The 22,207-nt window shown below is 45.7% G+C and overlaps 1 protein-coding gene across 1 annotated transcript in view; it reads right to left on the bottom strand.

Moving 5' to 3' along the window:
- The window catches only part of KCNJ5 (potassium inwardly rectifying channel subfamily J member 5), a 45,113-nt gene that overhangs the window by 11,460 nt on the left and 11,446 nt on the right, over nucleotides 1-22,207 (bottom strand). The window contains exons 3-4 of the mRNA XM_084612029.1: nucleotides 19,830-20,001; nucleotides 9,265-10,211 (exon numbers count right to left, since the gene is read on the bottom strand). Of these exons, the coding sequence (XP_084468155.1) occupies nucleotides 9,265-10,204 (940 nt within the window). The 5' untranslated portion in view covers nucleotides 10,205-10,211; nucleotides 19,830-20,001. The remainder of the gene's footprint in view (nucleotides 1-9,264; nucleotides 10,212-19,829; nucleotides 20,002-22,207) is intronic.

Below are 22,207 nucleotides of genomic sequence, written 5' to 3'. Positions count from 1 at the left end.
GCATTGCCTGCACTTAGGACTTCCAGTCTTCTGCTTTCTGTCTGTGTTACAAGGACCAGGGGAAGGGTATAGGGAAAGCCCTTAACAAGCACCTTAAATAGTTCAGCAAGACCACTCTTTTCAGGGCAAGTCAGTGGTAATCTGTTTCACTACTTCATTCCCACACCTTGAAGCCAGGGATATCAAAGGCATTTACAAATATGAATCAGTTTACATCACAATACTCCCTTTCTGAGAGGAATGTACTATAATGCCCTTTTTACTGATGCACATTTTTAAGAATGAAAATGAGCCTATGGATAAGCAAAACCAACCAACCAACAAGCTAGCACTAATTTTACTGTGTTTTGCATGCAAAGTTTGATTAATTTCAGGACATCAGACTGAAATACAAATCCCTCAAATTTCAAGCTTCATTGTGATTATTTCACATCGTTCTACCTTGGCAGGAGGGGAATATTATTCTATCCTTTTAAAAAATGGATGAACTGGGGTGTAGAAAGGGTGTGATTTTCTCAAGGTCACACAGTGACAACATGAGGAATAGAACCAAGGAGTCCTGACTCACAGCCAGTTGCTCTAACTATTAGACCATCTTCCTTCCAACGATGTCTAAGTATAGTTCTGTCCTTTTGAAACTGTGTGCTAATACTGTACTGCGTCACTGGATTAACAAGTCAGCTCTATTATCTCCAACTGTCTATTTAATATAAGTGTGGGGGGGAGTCAAAGAAAACCAGTGAACACCAGTGGTGAAATAAGATGACTTGATGCCTCCTGAATGCCCAGTGATCACCTAGCATCCCATTAAGGCAACAGCACTGGTAGGCAAGGGGGCATGGATCAGCGTTCATGTTGCGTTCCCCATCAATACCTGGACTGCAGAAGCTAATGATCCAACCAGCGGACCAAATTCGGAGATGAATCCTGGTCACAAGCCACCTGAGGCACATTGCACATATGCTAAGAAGAAGAAGACTGGTAAGCACAGAATGAGGTTTGCATGTAGCTATATTGATAAATCAATCTTTGGTTAATTGTCAGCGAAGGCGGAGAGGAGGATAAAAGATGTGAGGGAAGCAAGACTCATCCAGAGAGACTTATAAGATATGCAGACTCCTTCATCATAGGGAATGATGGCTTCAGGGGAAAAAGCTAGGCTCTCTAATGTTCGCTAATTGAATCAGCCAAGTCGTTCATCTCCCAACCCCGATGAATCTGAGTGCACGTGGGGGATTGGCTTTCAACTACTCTTTAGTCTCTGGCAGCATTGCTTCATACTCTCTCTCTCTTCTATTAAGCAATGAAGAGGTTAGTGGCACATCCATGTTTATTGCACACAACAGGCCAGCCTAATTCTGTCAGTGGACTGGGGCTACCGGCTTTGGATTTTTGTTGCCCTGGGGTGGGGAAGAGAGAAAGAAAGAAAGAGCATTGAAAGCAAAATTGTATGGACTTTACAAACAGATTCCTTCCCATTTTCTTCTCTTGCAAGTCAAATTTGGAGCAACCAATCTTGAAGAGTGTCCCTTGAAGATAAGGCAAGGGAGAATTAATTCCCTAAAGTCATTGCTGTGCCCAATTCATTAAGCTGGCACTGTAAGTGATTCAAGATGCCCATAAAAGCAGCACTGGCTGCTGGAATGTTTGTCACCTCTATTGATTTAGCCCCTGCTGTAGTCATTTCACTCAGGGAATAATCAACACAGGTCTGCCCGGAACTGAGCCTTTCTCTGGTGTTTTCAAAGCTGCGCAGCCAATAGTGCCAAGGCATATGTACTGATTTATAGCTTCTACAGGATGCTGCTTTAGGTAGGACTAATGCTACAACAAGGGAGTGTGTCTGATGGAAATGGGGCAGGCAGGGATGAAAACTGGAGGGTGAGCGGGAATTACTGGTTAATTTTTTCCCCTACAGCTGGTTGAAACTTTTGGAAATTGCAATAAACAATTTCCCCCAAAAATGTTAATGAAAAAATATTCACTATTTTTTGCCCAGTTCTAGTTATGTGCTTATACCTCTAGCCATTTATACGGTACAGTGGTCAGGCTTGAAGGGCCTGATTGTCAAAGGTATTTAGGATCTTAAAATTTCAGCTAGGCACCTACTGGGATTTTCAAAATCATCTCACAAAATCATCTTAGGTACCTAAGTCTCATTGACTTTCAATGGCAGGGAGGCACCTAACCTGCTTCGGGGTGGTTGAAAATCCCACTAGGTGCCCATGGGCATCTTTAGGCACCTAAATATCTTTGAAAATCTGTCCTGAAATGCTTTGAAAAAATGACTGGAACTAATATTACCTTCTTCCTCACCAGGTAGGTGTATATTCAGATATGTTGGTGACTGCAGTGACCTGAAGAAGAGTTTGGTGCAGCCAGAAAGCTTGTCTCTTTCACCAAGAGACATTGGTCCAATAAAATATATTATCTCACCCACTACCGTCTGTCTTGCAGGGATTAAAGTGAGTTTCTACTAATTTGTACCCATGACAACCAATGCAGAGCCAACCCAGTTCTGGGAGAGTGAGCTGCAGTCTATTCCTTCTTTTGCATTATCAACAGAACGGTTTAGTTCCAGTTAGCTACATCTGTGCCCCCCCTCCTGCAGGCTAACAGAATAACACAGGTGATAACGAGGTCACAATTTGGCCTGCTGCAATTCTCGTGCTGACAGCCATGTGTGAGAAGGAAAGAACCCAGCATTGCTCTCGGATCCCAGATTGAGTTGGTAGCACTGGCAGTTAGAAATAATGGGGTGGGATTTTAAAAGCAGGCTCAGGATGGTACATGCTCAGGCCCAGATCCTCAGAAGTATTTGGGTGCTTAAGATGCAGATAGGCACTTTTGAAAATCCCACTGGGCACCTATTGCCCACTGAAATCAATAGGAGTTAGGTGCCTATGTGCTTTTGAAAATCCTACTGGGTCTTTAACTGCTTCTTCAGGCACCTAAATACCTTTAAAATTTGGTCCTCTGCTCCCATGGACTTTCAGTAGGAGCCGTGTCTCTAAATTCCTTAGTTTTTTAAAAAATCCCAACCAATATTTTTTGCTCCTTGGAAATGGAGTGAATTGCTCTCCAGTGATTGACTAAAGATAACCATCGAGCCCCATGGTGCCATTTTTATAGTTCTCTGAAATGTGACTGTAGAAATGAGGACTAGCAGCTCTTTCCATGTAGTCTAACTGGAGCAATTTTGTACTGAATAAGTTTTGTGTAAACCAAAAGTAAAATGATTATTAATATGCCTGTCTGCAGTGTTCATTTCATTAGGTCTGGTCTCTCCAACATCATCCTATCTACCACTGACAAGTTCTAGCCTCATCTCCAAATATCAGGCCACCTGTATAAATATTGGACCTAGCAGTCAGCAGCGTGTCAGGAAATAATTCACATATCCAGAAAAAAAAAAAAGGGATCCAGCTTCATTAACAGGGACCAAGTATTGTTCATTTGTCTATGCAATATTCTAAATTGAGGACCTTCATTCAGTTCCTAACAACAGGAGTTCATCTCACAAAAATCACAAGGATGACCATTCCTGGGCAGTTTTAGTAAAGGCCCCAAACTAGAGATACATGCTGCATTGCAGGACACCCTGTTCTGGTGAGATGTCTCCCCACCACTCTACACATGAGCCATACAGAAAGCCACCTGGATTCTGAATGTTTTAGTCAAACCTTGGTACAGTCTGACGTCCACCCAGCCCTAGAGCCAATGGGAAGAGCTCTTCCAGTTACATCTTTTGGGTTTAACAGCAGATACAACACTGTCTCCTGAGACTGGAGTAATTAATTTCCATAGATCCAGGCTCCTTAATGTCATTACACTCAGGTCTGGGCAATTCCACTGGGAGAGGAGTCCATTTGTAAAGCAATCCAATTCCTCTGCCATGCTTTTAATTTTGAGGTTGTTGCTGGTGATGACTTCCTTTTGCACATCATTAGCAGTGGCTGAGCCTTTTGGTCAGAGGAAGTACAGTCTAAAGCCACAGAGTATCTATTCAAGCAGGACTTGATGGTGCTAGTCTGTGATGGTGAAATGGGCCTTGGGCCACAAAGGTACTTCTAGGTATTAACCTCCAACCTCAGTGCAGGGCTCTCTTTGATATCAGCCAACCCAGGGCTACCAAATAAAATTCCATTATCAATCTCTCTCCTGTATAACTCCCTGAAATGCTGTTTTTTTTTTATAATGCCCAAGTGTGTATTAAGAGCCTCACAGTCTAGGCGAGGCCCTGATTTGCCTTTTGTTTTACACTCCTGTAACTGTATTGACATCAGTAGAGTGACTCCTGATTTACACTGCTGTAAATGAATGGAAAATTGGGCATGGATTGCTAGTAGCTATAACATGGTGTTATTCTACAGCACTCTTATACCAACAAGACACACAACCAACACACTACACAGCAGCCCAGTACACTAGATATGGTCCCTAAACAGAATCTGTCATTCCAACTCTCATGAGCTTTGGTAATGTTCGCATCCAGATCTGCATATTGACCCATCTCTACAATAGACCTCTGGTTAAAGAATACTCCCTAGTAATGCTACATTAGCCCTTGCACGCATTGCAAATAGGTTACACTGCTGCCATGTAATCTGTTCAGGACTACCCTCAAACTCTGCTTGAAAGCTGCAGCGATTGCTGAGGGCCTCCACCCACCTGAAGACCAAGGAAAGAAGCTGGGGGCACCACCGGTGCTTGTCTTTGTCCTGGCATCCTGTTTGCTTCTGAGGTGTGGCTGATAATTTTGAAAGCTGGGGATGGTCTGGGACCCAGCGGTTTGAGGGATCACCTTCCTCTAGGCCCTGTTGCAGCAAAGTCTGCCCCGGTAGGTAACTCTTGCTGTGAGTTCTTGGAGTAAAACCTTCTAGGGCAGGGATTCTCAACCTTTTGGGGGTTCAGAACCTATTTGTAAATGTTTATGGCCTGTCGTGACCTAGCAAATAGTCTGGAGTTGGAAGCCCTGGTGTGATTTTGGTCAGGTCCTGTCACCTGTGTGTGTGTGTGGGGGGGAAAGCGGGGGCTTGCATCCTGCCTGCCACTCACCCCACAATGGTGGCTCCTGCAGCTCCTGTGCTGTGGGGCTGACTGGGCTTGGCTCTCCAATCCAGGCAGTGCAATCTCTGGGGCTGCACTGCTGCTCAGGTCCCTGCCACCCTGATTGGACCAAATTTGTGTGAGTGGAGCTGTGACCTGGTTGATGATGTTGCAGAGCCACTCACTCAAATTTGGCCTACCCAGCGCTCCCATCATTATGACGGCTGGGCCAAACTTGAGTGGTGCTGGGACCCAAGAGGTTGCAGGTCCTGGAGCAGGGAGGCGAGCCCAGCCAGCCCCGTGGGACAGAAGCTGCCACATGCCCCTTTGAAACATTCTGGTGACCCAATTTTGGGTCCCGACCCATGGGTTGAGAACCCCTGTTCTAGAGAATTATGGAGCCCCCTGGTGGTGAACGGCATGATCACCATAAACGGAAAATAATCAAACTCATTTGCAGTGGATTGAGTGGGAAGGTTGGAACGTAGCTCTGCCAATTTTTACCAACGGGTTGCTTGCATCTGTGCTAAAGCACACTCTGAAATAGGCAGCCAGGGCTCTCCCATCTTTGGGACTGTCTGTGCTCAGAGATTTGGCAGGGTCAAGACAGTGTCATGGGGAGGAGGGATTTGCTCAGTGGTTTGAGCATTGGCCTGCTAAACCCAGGGTTGTGAGTTCAATCCTTGAGGGGGCCATTTAGGGATCTGGGGCAAAAATTGGAGATTGGCCCTGCTTTGAGCGGGGGGTTGGACTAGATGACCTCCTGCGGTCCCTTCCAACCCTGATAGTCTATGATTCTAAGGCACAATGCAGTCATATTTAATCAGCGTTTTATTGGTTAAAAACCTGCTTATTTGTCCATTTGAGTATTCCTGACACAATTATGGTAACAGGCATCTCTGGGGGAAGCAGAAGTGGCTCTTGAATGCCACCGGGGGAGGGGGCAAATTTCATAAAAGTTAGGTTTTCCACCCCTAGTCCCCTTGAAGGTTGTTTTAAGAGTCCTGAATAACTGCATCCCATTCAACCACCACCAGTAAGACATGATAATAACATTGGGGCAGGGGGAGAAACTTTGCAGGGGGGCTCAGCTTAAGTTAAAAAGCCCTCTTTGGCATTTCAGAGTCCAGCTGTACAGGGCTAACCCCTCCCCCCAACTCATCCCAGTCACCAGCCTCAGTCTTCTCCTGCGGCTTAACCCCTTAAACTTAAAATGGCTGATCTTCCTATGAATGCACAATACTAGCGGGGGCTCTTCTTCCTCCAGAATGCTTGGTCCTGGCTTCTAGATAACAGTGCCTTCCTCTCTCCTGATATTAGCCCAACCACACTCTAAGGGGCTCAGGTGCATCTTTGCTTCCCAGCCTCACTGAGCCAACTCTGAATTCCCCAGCTGGGACTTAATTCTTAATGCCCCGTGCTGCTGGCTGGGTAGTGCCCCCCCTTACAGGCTACACTGAGGAGAGCACGGTTGCAGGTACCCCTACCCTATTCCAGGGAGCATTGAAAGAACTGCCCTGCCCTTCACAAGTACTCATCCAGCACTTTAATACTCAGAGCACCCCTGGGGTGGGGTAGGCAGGCATTTCCCCCATCTGATACTGGGTCCCAGAGAGGTTACTTTATGGACCAAAGGTTACACCGAGAGCCAGCAGAACAGCCAGAAATTGAGACCTGGGCCTGGAGGCCTCTAGTGGAAGAATGCCGAGAATCAAACCCAGGTCTCTTAAAACCCAATTCACCACGTGAACTACTAGGCCATGGTGCCAACCACACAGTTCAGAAGGGAGCATTGGGTAGAGGGCCCCCGATGCTCTTCTCAAGCTCCTTCTGGGTGGGAGACGAAGATGGACCTTTAACCAAACACTTCAGAATGTTGAAAGTCTAAGTTTGCTTTGACAAAGCTCGCGGGAGTTCTTCTCCCCAAACCGGGTCCCCCTTCCATGCTTAGCGTGATGCCAGCTGTTAAGGTGAGGTAGGAAGAAAATGACATAGAGAGAACTTATCTGCAGTATTGTAGCTGTGTCGGTGCCAGGATGTTAGAGAGACAAGGTGGGTGAGGTGACGTCTTTTGTTGGACCCACTTCTGCTGGTGAGAGAGACACGCTTTCCACCTTACACAGAGCACTACACAAACAATGTGCCCTAGAAAATGGGTGCATGCATATTTAGTGTTGCAAAGGGAATAATCAGGAACAGATGTTACAGTAGCCAATAAGTAGTCACTTCCTGTGTTCCAGGAGTTGAGACTGCTTCCAGCTCCCCTGATCTAAAAGGACTCCCCTATGCATCTGCCTTCTCGTACTTGCTGGAAAGTGAGACAGGGATTGAAAGAAACAGAATAATTTCATGTTGTGCTACAAATACTTTTGCATTCCAGTTTTAGGAAGAACTGGCCAGGAACACCTATCCATGGGAGGACACTGGGACTCAATTGATTGAAACCGGGTGACACCCGATGACACTGCATAACACTTGTCTGTTCTCTGTCTTCCTGCACCCTCTTCAAACTCCCCTTGAGAAAGTCAGCACTGCTTTTAGCTGCAGATTTGGCACCACACATCCATGTGCAATGAGGCTTTGGCGTGGAAAGAAAGCTCAGCCAGCCATATCTCTCCCATCCTATCTGTTACATAGTGCTGTTCTGTGCTGTTTAATGGCTGCTACATTCCACCTAGAGGTGGTTGTACTGTAGTAGGGAGGAAATGATCTGTACATATTCTCTCTCTCTCTCTGATCCTCAGTGAGACGTATTTTCTGCATAATTGTAAAGAGGTTTGTGAAGAGGTCAAGTATCTTTTATCATGTACCTATAATGTGTCATGAAATATACTACATACATGCAAATAAAGTAAATACAAATTCATATTCATTATGAGTGCCATTTTAGACTACTGACCCTCAATCCAGTTTTTGGCCAGTTCTGTCCCATATCGCAACCAGAGATTCTACCAGAATTCTTGGTTTTAAATAGTTTAAAAGACACAAGAGATGGAAAAAGACCCATAAAGTTGAAAGATGAGGTCCCCAACCAAACCCCCAGATCCAAAACAGGCTGAACATGGGAGTGTTCAAAATCAGGACTTAGTGGCTGTTGGACCCCCTCTCTAATTAGGTCACTTCTGGCTAGTGCAGAGTTGATTGTTTCCTACAGCATATCCCCCTGTGCTTTGCTCAGTCTGGCTTAAAATGACCTAGGCAACAAAGCTCCCACCAGTTCTCTTGGGAGGCTATTGCAGACTAGAACATAATAATCCCCATTTAACTCCAGGTCTGCACCTATTGTTCCAACTCACCTAATGATTATGCTTGACACAAACAAGAAAGCTGCTATGTTTCTGACACATTTAGTTTAGCCCAGCTGGTGAAAATGTAAAGTGTAACAAATATCTACCCTTCTCATCCTTCATCAGAGTGGTGACTGGACGTACAGGGATCATCCAGTAGTAACAGTAGTAACAACAGATATCTAAAATAGCCCAAGCATAGCCTATTTTAAATACAAGACAGAACTATGACAACAGTTGGGGCTGAACCCAGGACTTACAGAACTAAATGCCTCAGCCACAACTACCTGAGCTAAAACATAAGAATAGCCATACTGGTTAGACCAAAGGTCCATCCAGCGCACTGTCCTTTCTTCCAACACTGACCAATGCCAGGTGCCCCAGAGAGAATGAACAGAAGAGGTAATCATCAAGTATTCCATCCCCTATCACCGATTCCCAGCTTCTGGCTAATGGCCTCCAGCAGAAGAATGCCAGGAATCAAACCCAGGTCTCTTAAAACCCAGTCCATCACCCTAACCACCAGGCCATGGTGCCAACCACACAGTTAAGAAAGGAGTGTTGGGTAGAGGGCCCCAGAAGCTCTCCTTCAGCTGCCTCTGGGTGGGAAACAGAGATGGCCCTTTAGCCAAACACTTCAGAACATTGAAAGTCCAGGTTTGCTTTGAGTTGTGGACAAAGTACATGGGCATTCTTACTTCTCCCCAAACTGGGTCCCCTTCCCATGCTTAGTGTGATGTCACACAGAACCCCCTCTTGTATTTAGAAGCTGTGTAAGGCTTATTTTATTTATATGGACCAGCCCCTTGGAGGAGCAGGGGACAAAGACCCATATTCTTAGCTTAGGCGTCATTGGCAAATGTTGACATTTTAATGCCAGCTGCATTGTCATTTTGCTCTGTGCTGGTTATTTTTGGCAGAGCCTTACCTGTTGCTTCGACCATTCCTTCCAAAATGACCACGATTTCAAACTCCTCCTTCGCAAGCTGGGCACGGGACATCTCCCAGAAGGGGCTCTTCTCGTTGATTTCGTGTGAGATGATGAGTGGTGACACCAGGAATAGCCTGTCATCCCCTGTATCAAAGCCCACATTGATGTCCGTTTGGTTCAAGGGGATAAACTCCCCTTCTTTGGTCTGTTTGGACTTGATCAGCTTGGCTCTAATGGAAGCCTCAACAATGTGGGAATTCCGGAGGTCCCCGACCCGGAACATTAGACAGAGCTTCTCATCCCTGATAGAAATCACTGCATTGTTGGAAAACATGAGGGTCTCGGCCCTCTTCTTTGGTTGGCTGATTTTGACAAACATGCACCCTACCATGAAAGCATTGACAATGGAGCCTAGAATAGCCTGAACCAGGAGCAGTATGATGCCCTCGGGGCATTTTTCAGTGATAACCCTGTAGCCGTACCCAATTGTGGTCTCGGTCTCGATGGAAAACAGAAATGCGGAGACAAATCCACTGAGATTTTCAACACAGGGGATCCAGTTCTCATCTTCAAGATGGTCCAGATCTCCACGGATGTAGGCAATAAGCCACCAAATGAACCCAAAAAATAACCATGTGACAGTATAAACCATGGTAAAGACAAGAAGGTTAAAGCGCCACTTGAGGTCCACCAGAGTAGTGAAGAGGTCGCTAAGGTACCGGTAGGTTTCATGGACATTTCCATGGTGCACATTGCACTTGCCACTCTTCTCCATGTAACGCTGGCGCGGCTTCTTCATTTCTGCTGCCAGGAGACGGGTTCGGTCAGTGGCGATAGGGACATAGTCCCGCGGCTGTCTGGGAATCTTCTTGGGATCCATAGGTGTGACTCCAATTTCCATGTCCTGGTTCATGAAGATCCTAGAATCTCCAGCCATGGTTGGGCTAGGGCAGGGTAAAAGGAAACAACATTTAAGACATGGGGAAAATAGCTTTGCCAAACCAGTGCTGCTTTCAGATTACACAAAGGAATGATAGCACACTATGCAACATTGACACCATATTGAAAAGCTTTGTCTTCTAGTCATAGAATGCTGGGCACAAGTGCATCCTGCATTAGAGAAGCTTTTTGGTAGGGCCATTCCCTTCTTCTGGTAGTATTTTTTGATGCCTTTTTTAAGGTTAAATAATGAGAAGTAATTATTTAACACCTTTATCATTACCTCATTTGTAGAGAATGCTAACTGAGTGAAGCAGGAGTGGTGAACTACTTGCTTTGAATGGCCCCTTTCCCTTGGTAGTAAGTTTGCACATACCTTGTTACTGATTTGGGTCATTACTTTTTTTTTTTTAAATAAAAGCTCTTTAGGCTCCTTTTATACAAGGCAGAGAGGGATGAGCAGTGAAGACAATTTGGACATTTTCAAAAGGGACTAGTGATTTCTGGTGCCTCAATTTTTGGGGGCTCAACTGAAGAGATTTTGAAGCGGCTGGTTTACAGAAAATGTCAAACACCAACCCACGGCAAATCAGATGCCCTTGAAGGCAACCCAAAACCACTCATCACTTTTGAAAATCTAGTTTCTTAGATCGCTTCTAAAAGGCCCATGGTCTTTGTCCAAATCTTTTCTTGACTAATTATAAACAGATGATGATATGAGCGCCAGTCACTCCTGTCAGGTTACAATGTAACATCGTCTTCACCGAACATTAAGATTATAAAGTAGATATTGCTTTCTTTAATGGAAACTATTTCTTCTATTGAAAACCAAAAATTCCATCTTCAAACTCAGGGAAGAGAAAGAGTTTCCTGTGGAGAGCTGCCTTCAGTATATGAAAGAGAAACAGTAGCAACATTCTCCATGATATGCGCTCTCTGCAGTATCCTTAGCAAATCTTATTAAAACCTAACCAAATCTACTACAGTTCTGTCTTTAATCTTATGCATCTGCAAATGGGAAGAGGTACAGAGATACAATTAAGAGTGTCCTGGGAAAGACAAAGCTTAAGGCTGAGCAAAGTGGTTTCAGTTTTTCAATATATAAAAGTATTAAGGGTGGGTGGGAAGGAAGAAGAAAGACAAATAAATGAGGCAGCGGATTTCTGCTTCCACTGTATGGCAGCCAGTTCTGCAATTCCCAGCAGGGAATTTCTCTTATCCCTTGTATCAAAGCTACATAAATCAACCAAAATCAGTATTCCAAAAAAAGCAGCCAGAGTTTGTTGATGGAGCCACGTCTACTGCTTCACTATAGCATGGGTGGTGGTGATTGACCAGTCATCTGAGTCAAGATGGCAACCTGCCTTTGTAGTTAGAGGAAGAGAGTGAGAGTCTAGATCTGGGTTCTAGTCCCAGTGCTGGCAAGTTGGCTCCCTCAGCAGAGTTCTTCCTATACAGGAGAAGGAGGCACATGAAAGAGAGATGTTACTGCCACCAGGTGTCCCCCTTTCTAAAGGGGGAAAAGATAAATACTGTTACTGCAGCTATGGGCAGCTGGACCCAACTTCTCCTCTGCCATCGTTTACCAAACTCTCCTGCCCTCCCGGCACTGAAGCATCAGAATACCCAGCAATTCAGAGCCTGCCTGGTGACAGCCCCAGAGTGCAGGGGAGGTTGCTATGACCTTTGGTGGGGGCAGTGTGGTGTGAGCAAGATGGGAGAAGTAGGGAGTTGGCAGCTGATAGGGACGAGGGAGAAATATTTTTTTGGCTTTCTGTTCTGGAGGGAGGGGGACTGGGTAGTGATGGCTGGTGGCAGGTGGCAGAGTGAGCTGTGTAGCTATTAGCCTAATGTTTTCTGTGTACTGCCCCCTTTAACTCTCTTGGAATGTCAGGCCTGATTCTCTGCCACCTCGCATAATGCGTGTCCGCTGACATCTGTGCCCAGTGTGGGTGTCAGAATGGCAGGGCCCGTTTACCCTCCCTTTGTAAATGCCAGTGCCAGGTGCAAGTCAGTGGAGAATCTGCACAGAAACAGAGGTTCAGTGCAGTGGAGATAAGTGCAGAAGAAACACACTGGATAGAAATTTTCCCTTTATTCTTTCTTTGCTTGCCCTTTTTTTATTAATCTAAAAACCTAATTACTGAAATTCACAGGTTCTGGTTGCTCCAGGAGTGTGGAAAGAAAAAAAAAAGAAGTGTCCTGCAACCCTGACTCATGAAAAACAGCCTGGAGAGATTAGCTGTTAATGAAAGGACACTGAAACCTGCCATAAGCAAAAACATACAGGGGACTGGCAAAAATTGGTTGCTAGGACAGCTGGTCTTTAACTACAGGTCAAGTGAAACTGTTTGGCAAATCTTGGGGATCCTTAAAAGAGATCCCTCAAAGCAGAAGTATTGCCTGTTGCAGGTGAACTGTACTGCCCATTTCACTGTAATTAGAATTTGTCCTAATATTTAATCATTTCCCCGTTGCAGTTTAAGTCTCTTCTAGCTGAGTGATACAAGTAATTGATCACAGTCCTCTTCATGTAGGAGATTAATTCTTCTTCGTAAAGGAGGAAGCATGATCTAGCAGTTAGAGCACAGGGTTAGGAGTCAAGAGACCAACCTGGGTTCTATTCCTGGCTCTGTCAATGACCGACTTGTAACCTTGAGCGAATTGCTTCCCCTCTCAGAGCCTCAGTTCCCCATCTGTAAAATGGGGGATTAACACTACTTCTAGTTATAAAACTAGGCAAATATAATTGTAAGTCTTGTAGGGAACCTCCCCTGACCTTAGAGGTTTGAAATCACCCATTTGTCAACATAACGTACAGCAAAAAGGGAGAACAGTGCAGAGATAAGTTTGAATTCCTCCTTTATTCCACATCCATAACCACCCTCACCATGCACACACATCCCCCCTGGTTAATGGTAACTGTGTACAAGCATGCAAGGGAGAATTAGCCTTCAGTTTGTGAAGCACTGCTCTCTCTCTAGCAGTGGACTCAGAGACTGGAACTGCCTGTGATGGTCAGTCACAGGTACCACATTTACTGTCCTTGGTTAAACAAGGCCAGGATAATAAAAATGTTACTTTTGTACAAAGCCTCATGCTCCTTTTAGACAGGCTGCTGGAGCTGCTGCAAAAGGAGATGAGAGTTGGTGCATTATCAGTTCTGAAAGAGGCCTTTTATCAGGCTTCTCGGTATCGCTCAGCTTTTGCCCAGATGCCAAACTTGAGGAGAGGAGGGAGCACTAAGCGAAAGGAACTTAGAAATGCTGAAATAGAAAGAGATGGATTTTAGCTGAACTTCAGAAGGCATCATTTTCCCATGGCTGCTTCCATACAGGGTTGACGTACCTCTTGCACCTCCCCAAACAAACACCCCCAAAATGTCAGAGCAGACTTCTGTTTTCTTAGCAGGGTTACTTTTTTTTTCTTGTGAAGAATTTATGTCAAATCCAGATTTCACTGATGGCAATAGGGATTTAACCATTAACTTCAATAGGGACAGGTTTTGACTTTTTCTTTGAGGGGAAGGATGGCCCTGTGGTTAAGGCATAAAGACACAGGACTCAGGAGAGCTATCTTCAATGTTTACCTCTGCCAGAGACTTCCTACATGACCTTGATTAAATCACTTAATCTCTTTGTGCCTCAGTTCCCTTTTTATAAAGTGAGGATTATATCTCTTCCTTTCTTCCACCCTTTCTTCTCTCTTGGCAGTTGGAATCATAACCCTTTGGGACTGTTTCTTACCAGGTGTTTGTACAGCGCCTAGCACGGTGGGATCTTAATCATGGCTGATGCCTCTAGGTACTGTGGGAATTATTTGTATAATATAATAATAATAATCTGGCAATGTATTGTGTGAGAATCCAGAGAATCATGAAAACAGATGGAAAATCTAAACAAATCCCTTTTCTCACCTTATTACAATGGTTGGTCAAATAGTTTTTTCCTTAACAGAAACACATGGTTCAAAACTTTCCACAGCCATGTGAACCGCCTGTCTATTAACAATAAGACATTTATATTTATAAAACTACCACCCCTAAGAGAGCAGAACTGCCAATCTCTGTTCCAGAGGGGCTTGGAATAGTGGGCCAGGGGAGCTGCGATGCAGATCAGGGCTGAGATGCACTGGTAATTGCACGGGAGCTGAGGACTGGTTCTGCAAGTTTGGATTTACGTGCATTAGCAGAGCAGTGTGGGGCCCAGGACTGGAATATCAAGGGGTGCTGCAGGTCAGGATTGTGGTGCACCAGCAGAGCTGTGTGGATGCTGCACCTGTTTGCACTATGCCTCTCTCTAAATTCTATCACTTCAAAGCTGTAGAAGCCAGGCTGCCCAATAGCAATGCAGGAATGGGGTCTGAGAGAGAGGCCAGGGCAGAGGGACAAGCAGTCAGTCAGGTACACTAATAGACTGCTGGATAAACAGTCTGATAGAATGATTATTACTGAAAGAGTGGTTCTTTTGCATCCCCTCTGCCCATGCCACATCAAATGCAGCCCCAACCCTCAATCCACAGACTCCACTGAGAAGCAGAGTCCCTACTTGTTACAGCACAGCAATCGAATTAAAGTCCCTGACTGAAGGATGCCCATAGAGGTAGATCCTTATCACCAGGGGCAGATAACAGACAGATTTGCAGGCAAATGGATTGAAACAGAAAGTTCAAAGAAGGCAAACTGAGCAGAAGTCAGAGTGGAATGGAGGGACACCATTAGGGAGGGCTGGCCCTTGCAAATCTATTGGGTAGTGGATGCATGCTAGAGAGATGCTTATTGCCAAATGAATCTTTATTTCCCTGAAAGAAGGTAGCTTTCCATTCACCTATTTCATTTATTGCCTGTACTTCATAAGGGTTAATCTGTCCATGGCACCTAAGTGAAAGTACATGGGAGAAACAGACCGACCCGACCGATCTTGGGCAAATCAATCCTTTTCCCTATGCTTCCGTTTCCCCATCTCTAAAATGGAGCTAATGAGACCTGCTTCCTTTGTCAAGTGCTTTGAGATCTATGGATGAAAAGTACTGTGTAAGAGCTACTCTGCTGTTATTAATAGACAAGGCAAAACGTTAAAGAAAAAGTGTACAGGAGGGAAACTGACAGCACTTTAGTGATAAACGTGCGGTTCAAATCATAGAAGCTGAATTACCTTGTCTCTCTCTCCCCTCCCGCCCAAATAATTCCTTTTCAAAGTGTAAACTCACTCAGCACCAAAGTATCAAGATTCCTTTAATTTCCTCTGAGTTTTCATTAGCTTGGCAGGATCACTTTTCTCACACATTGACAAAACTGAGTGCCGACTTACAATGAAATTCCTCTGAGGCTGCAGGAGATACCTGCCCACAGAAACAAAAAGGGGGCTGATTGATGATTAGTTAGACAGCTACCAAAGGAAGTGAGATGGCTTTGCTGCTTGTTACAGAGCCAGGTTGATGACTGCTTGTCTGCTCAGAGTTTGTTATGCTTAGAAATATTGTAACACCAGCTGTTCAGTCTTTCAGAAAATGGGTGGTAAGAAAATTTCTCTGGGCAGAAAGTTGGCAGAATATGGGGAGAGACAAGGTTTATGGATAGTTACACTTCTTTGTCGGTATGCTTCCTGTCTGTCTAGTCCTCCGCCCAACGCTGGATGATCAGCATTCAAATATTCCAGAGCTCTTTTGTCCTCAGTCAGGTTCCAATATGGTCCCTGGTTGCCATAGTGACCACCTCGCCATTTCAATGCATTTATCCCCCCAATACCCCTGTGAGCCTAGGAAATGCTATAAATCTCATTTGACAGAGGGGGAACTGAGGCACAGAGAGGCTAAATGACTTGCCCAAGGTCACACAGGAGGCCTGTGTCAGAGCAAGGACTTGAACCCAGGACTCCCAAATGCGAGGGTAATGCCTTGAACACTGGCCCTCTCTCCTTTCCTTCCACTGAATAAAAGACCCATGGTTTCTTGTATGGCTGAAAATTGTTTTGAAAAATCAAGGTAACATCTCCTGTACCCCATGGAGAAGGGACCTCCCTCCTGCGCTAAGTTGGGACCACATAAACCTAGACCAGCCCTGGCAGGTGTTTGTCCAACCTGTTCTTAAAAACCTCCAATGATGGGGATTCCACAACCTCCCTTTGAAGCCTGTTCCAGAGCTTAACTACCCTGAGAGTTAGAACATTTCCCCTAATATCTAACCCAAGTCCCCTTTGCTGCAGATTGAGCCCATTACTCCTTGTCCTACCTTCAGTGAACATGAAGAACAATTGATCAGATATCTTCAGCTGACCATATATTATCTTCATACAGAATGCCCAGTGGATTTCAGTGTTGTCCAAATACTGCTCTAGCTAATGATCTGTATTCACACCATCTTCTGCAAAGAGCCCCTTAGCTCTCACTTGCAAGCAGGGTCAGGACTGACTGGTATGGGAGAGCAAGGGAATTCCAAGTGCACATGGTCGTGGAAGTTGCCATGGAAAGTGGTGTTGATTGTTGAATAGGTGACACTTACTCTTAAGTCAGTACTGAACACAACGTCCCAGATGGCTAAAACGGAGGCACAGAATGTCTGGCCCAAGACCAAACGGTGATTCAGTGGCAGAGAGTTTTCTGAACTATCCTATATAGAATTTAATGGAGTTATATTCCTACTATAGACAACTTCAGTTGCTCAATGAAACTTGTAATCATTCTCTATGAAATCCTATAGATTTTTAAGAGTAATTTCTATAGAGTTTTCTACAGCATCTCATACCCACTAGATTAGATAGGGCTTTTTCACCAGACCTGCTTCAGAAAATTTTAAACCAATAATGGCCTCTGCCTAATTAGACCAGGAGCCAAATCCACAGCTGGTGTAAACAGTTGCAGCTCCATCAGCTTTAATGAAGTCAAACCCATTCACACCAGCAGAGAATCTGACCTTTGTCCTTCTATGAGACAGAACGAATTTGCATCTTATTTTGATTGCTAGGGGTTAAAAATTCTGTTTTTACTGCTAGCTTTTTGAAAAGTGGAATAAGCTAAAAAAATAAAATCTGTTATTTTATTTCTATTTATGCCAGTTTTGCGGAGAGCAGGAGGGGGCTGTGAATGCATTTTTCCAACAGGAATTAAAGCATGAAAAATCATATGTAAAATACAAATTTGTGGGTGTACTACAAATATACTGAGGTTAGTCTAATAAAAATACAGTGGAGGAGCTAACATTTTAATGAAAAACAAAACAATTGTATTTTTCACAAAAGATAGAGACTGGGAAATGCTTTATGAGCTGTTCTAATGACCCCACAAGCAGCCTGGGAATTAACAGAACAAGTGTTATTTTATATAAAATAATGACTGGAGAGCATGTAGTTACCATAATATAGAGACCAGGGAGCATATATTGCCTGGTATAATGACTGGCTCAGTGGGAGTGTAAATATTGCAAGGGGTGGATGGGGAAATGTAATTAATATAAAATAACTGGGCAGCTGTAAGTGGAAGTGTGGATAAAACACAGTACGATGAGAGATGCATGCATAAGCTGATGTTCAGAGATCCCTAACTGAGTCTCTAATATTCAGTTGATAGTTGGTTCCCCAACGAACCAAACCTGAAAATAAGCCTATTTGATCCAGCCCTTTTCCAAGGAAGTGGCTCTCCCCAGGGCTGGGCTCTCTATGAAGCAGCGCTGCTTCCCATACACCTGTCCCGCTGTCTATTTCTGGAGATGCCTGTTGCCCTTCTGATATTTTTGGGGGGCTGCTTTGGCAGTGCCATTGCCCCATCTCCCAGCTGATCACGAGTTATTGATCATCATCCTGTTACTGGCAGTTCATGTTCTCTGGATGCCCCTAGAGAGAACTGGGTTAAGGAGTTCCCCTACCCAGACTATGGGGAAACCTAGGCCAAATGGCAAAAATACTCCTGCGGTTGAGCACATATATTATTCAATTCTCCCATCCCCAATAGCAATCGAGAGTCACTATATAATCCTGCACCTGCTTGGAAAATGGACGATAATACGACCACTGCTTAGCACTTCTACAGCACCTTCCTTCCGAGGATTTCAAAGATGAACTGGCTAAGCAAACCCCCCATCCTCCCTGCCCCCATGAGATAGGACGGTACTGTTATCCCCATTTCACAGAGGGGGAAACTGAGGCACAGACAGGTGACGTGACCTACCCAAGGTTACACAGCTGGTTAAGTGTCAAGGTGCAGATTGGAACCCAGGTTTCACTGCAAACGTCCAGGCGACTCTTTAGACCAACAAGAAGGGGCTGTCTCTAATGTTAAAATGTTCAGAGATTTGGCTTGGATCAGCACTTAGAATCCTGACTGCTTCTCTGGACTCTTCAAAGCTCCTGGGGCTGCGCTACTGGGCTGGAAGACTTCTGAGAGTGGGATGACTGGTGGAATTCAGGGCAAGGGGGAGGAGAATTGAGCCCCAGAAGTTAGACAGCCTGCTTCTAGACATGCTTATCTAACTGACACGAAACTTACTTAGATCCTCCCTAGCTGTCTGGACTTGCCAACTCATGGCGGACAGCTCGTGGGAAGGTCCAGTTTCACTTCTCCCCACCCTCAAGCTTGGTCCACTACATTCCTAGCACAAAATTATTTCCTTATCTAGGGCACAGGCTCTGTTTGCTAGCAGGACTTCAGAGCTGGGAAGCCAGATTGTCAGCTCTTTAGGGGAAGGACCACCTTTTTGTTTGTATGTACAGCACCTAGCACAATGGGGTCCTGGTTTATGACCAGGGCCCCTAGGAGCTCTAGTAATACAAATATTGAATAATAATGCTAATTAACCAATCCAGTAAAGGCCAGCTCAGACCCTGGCCCCTGACGTCCCACCCAGGGCCAATCCCTAACAAATCAAGCTGGCTCCGAATGCTGATCAGTCAGTCCTATGATTAGCCCTAAGACGTGATTCCCACACGGTTCATGACACTCAGTTCACCAAGGAGTGAAAAATAGATTAAATGAAAGTCAGGGCGTTAGGTCAGTCCAGCATGGTGGAAAACAGCCAAGCCAGGGGGGTCAGAGTGCCCTGGGCAATCACCTCAGACAGCCCACAAACGGGCCACCCTGATATGTGGCATGGCCACATACGCCCACAGAACCAACTGGGATTCCCCAGGCACTAAGCAGCCCCTTGCACTTCAAAGGTTTGCTTTAACAATAACAACGAAGAAGAGGCTAAACTCCAGTTGCTCTCTGAACCCCAAATGAAACAGTAAATGCCCTAAACTTACAGTTTAACCTTTAACCCCAGGTGCAAACCCAGAGTCGCTCCATTGGCTCCAGGGCTGAGTAGCTCCTCTCTCTCTGGTCCTTATACAATGCCCATTGCTGTAGTATGGGGGTGCCTCACAATTTACCCTCACAACACCCATGTCAGAGCTGACAATGGCATGTCCAAAATCAGAATCTGGCTCCTGTCTTCTCCAGTAGTTCCCTGGCAGTTAGACAGCACCTATTTACCCATTGTTTCCCTCACGTGGCTGGGTAGTGCATCCTTGTGCTTGGCTGCCCTAGGAACCGGTCCACTGAAGTCCTCCTGCCTTCTGGGCAGCAGCCAGAGGAGAGAGAGAAAGAGAGAGAGAGAGAGAGATAGGAAGCAAACAAACAATAGGGTAACTTACTTGCTAACAATGGTTCTGCATCAGTCTTGCTCCCTCATGTTTTTGGGGGACCCGGAGGAGACAGAGCTGGGAAGAAGGTAAAAACAGTTGCTGGAAGGGCTTCCGGTCCATGCCATCACCAGAGCATTGGGGTCTTCTTATCCCAGGCTCTCTCCTCCCTACCGCCTCCTGCCTGGTATTACAGAACATTTATATTGTGCTGTGGATTTAAGTGCACACGTCCTCTGCCCCTAGCCATCCCAGGCCTTTGCTGGCTCTGACAGAGATGCCATGGTTCCCCAGACTCCCTGCCCTCCAGCACCACGGTGCTACTTTTGCCGGTTAAATCTCCCTCCCTTTGCCTGCTCCCTCTCTCTGGCTGTGTGTAGTACAAATGAATTCTCTGTGTAATAAAGCTACTTAAAGGGCCGTGAAAGGGAGGAGGGAGAAGAGCTGTGCACATGTGATCAGGAGCATCATCTGTTCTGAATGAACAGGAAAGGGAAAGGTGGTTGAGAGTGAAAGCAGCCGGGGGAGGGAGGGGTTTGGGCCACGTCTTTGGACAGAATAGGCCAGTCTGGGGAGGGATTGGGGGAAATAGGAGGCTCCTTCATTTCCTTGGCAAAATGCAAAGGATATTGTGCTCCTCTATCAACTGCGTGGTCTTTGCTCTCCCTGCTAATTCTGTGAGTGTCTGCAACCCAATGCACATGCATCACCCCTCTCCATCTGCAAGGTTCTGAGCTTCCCTGCTCCCTGTGCCAGCCTCTGTTGTATTGGTATTTTTTTCAAAATCATGCAAACAAAGGCAGCTCTTAAAAGTGAAGGGCAGGGGAAATGCAGTAGCTGGAGCCCTGCACGGCTATCAGAGAACTCATGTGTGTTCATCAGCGCTGTGAAAAGCATAGCGGGTTTCTCTTCTGGGATGGATCAAGGAGTGGAAAGGGGGAGGAGGCAGAGGGAGAGAGTGATTTCTCTGGAGCTTGTCTTTTGCATGTCAACTATCAGATTGTTGCACGAGGACTCGCCCTGCAGTGGGGGTTCCCTCTGGTCCAGCTGGATCAAGAGGCACATTCCCCATGCTCCCCCTGGCCTGCTTGCTTTCTTGGCTTTGATTTGCATAGCCTTCATTTGAGAATAATAGGAGCAGTCCCACTAGGTTTAATAGGAGATTTTATCTTTTGGCAAGCAAATGTCAGGCCAATTGCAGGTGTCCGACTGCTAGGCCTGGAGACTGAAGGGTAGCCACAGAACAAGTCACGCCAGCACAAGCTTCTCCATTGTGCTCCTCAATCCTGGCCCCAGAGCCCCACTTCATTTTTTAGGTCTGGGCTCACATGCTTCTGTCTCAATGCATGTCTCACCTGAGCTTCTGCACTCACTGTTATTCCAGTCATTCTATCCCCACGTAGCCCTGCAGACACACCTCTGCCATGCCCTGCAGCATCCCTCCTGCTGCTTTCACACCGAACTTGCAAACTCCCCTGAGCAAAACCAGGAATTTTCTCCAGTGGAAAGTCAGATCCTGTCACCATGTTTGTAGCAACGAATAAAAGTTGTGCCGCCCACTTCTGCCCCACCCCCAGGGTCCCATTTTTTCCCTGAAAAATTGTTGAGGCAGGATGGAAAAGCATTTTGCTCTGTTGGCAAACCTCCCAAACTTTGGCCATGGTTTGTTGGTTTTGCCAGCAGTGAGAATTTTGTGTGGGCATGTGCTACTGCTCTGCTTGCCAGAGCTTAGCTGCCGGGCAACTGGCTCTCAGTCTCCCAGTCCATGTGGATGCATTTCCCTGGTGCTGTTTAACTCCTCTTTGTTGCTGTCAGACGTCAGCGAGCACCAGGAAAAAGCTCTCCCTCATCCAAAGTGTAAATGTCACGTGCATTAATCCCAGGTTCCACGGCATCATAAGGAAAGACGTGGACCTAGACGGTCTTGATGTGAAGAACATGCCCAGGAGATATTACCACTGGAAGGAAATCCTGATCTCTTGTTTTCTAGCAGGTGAGACCTGCAGGGACTAAGGGCCAAATTCACATGTGAGTACAAGTCAGTCTACAGGGATCTCAGGATGGAATAGATAGACTTTCCCTGACACTCAGCCTCAGTAGGCCAAGTTCAGACAACTTGGTAAGCTACACATTAGCAAGTGGGTGTGAGTCTAAGGGAGTTGTGTAGGAGTCTACGCTGGCATGAGGCACGTGCTAAAGGCCCAGGGAATGCATAAGATGGTGCTCCACCCTACTGTCATTTACACCTTCTTATATCTTGTATGTAAGTTATACCAGTTGAAACTCCCTTACACATTGGTAGCAGCTGGTAAGTGGTCTAAGAGAAACAAACAGTGGAAGCGGGGGTGTCTTTATTTATAAATCAACCCTGATTTTGGCCCTGGTCGGAA

Source organism: Lepidochelys olivacea, assembly GCF_965140295.1.
Source record: "Lepidochelys olivacea isolate rLepOli2 genome assembly, chromosome: 22".
In the NCBI taxonomy this organism is placed as follows: domain Eukaryota; kingdom Metazoa; phylum Chordata; order Testudines; family Cheloniidae; genus Lepidochelys; species Lepidochelys olivacea.
Note: the sequence above shows the minus strand (reverse complement) of the source record. Positions and strands in the feature narration are given on the sequence as shown.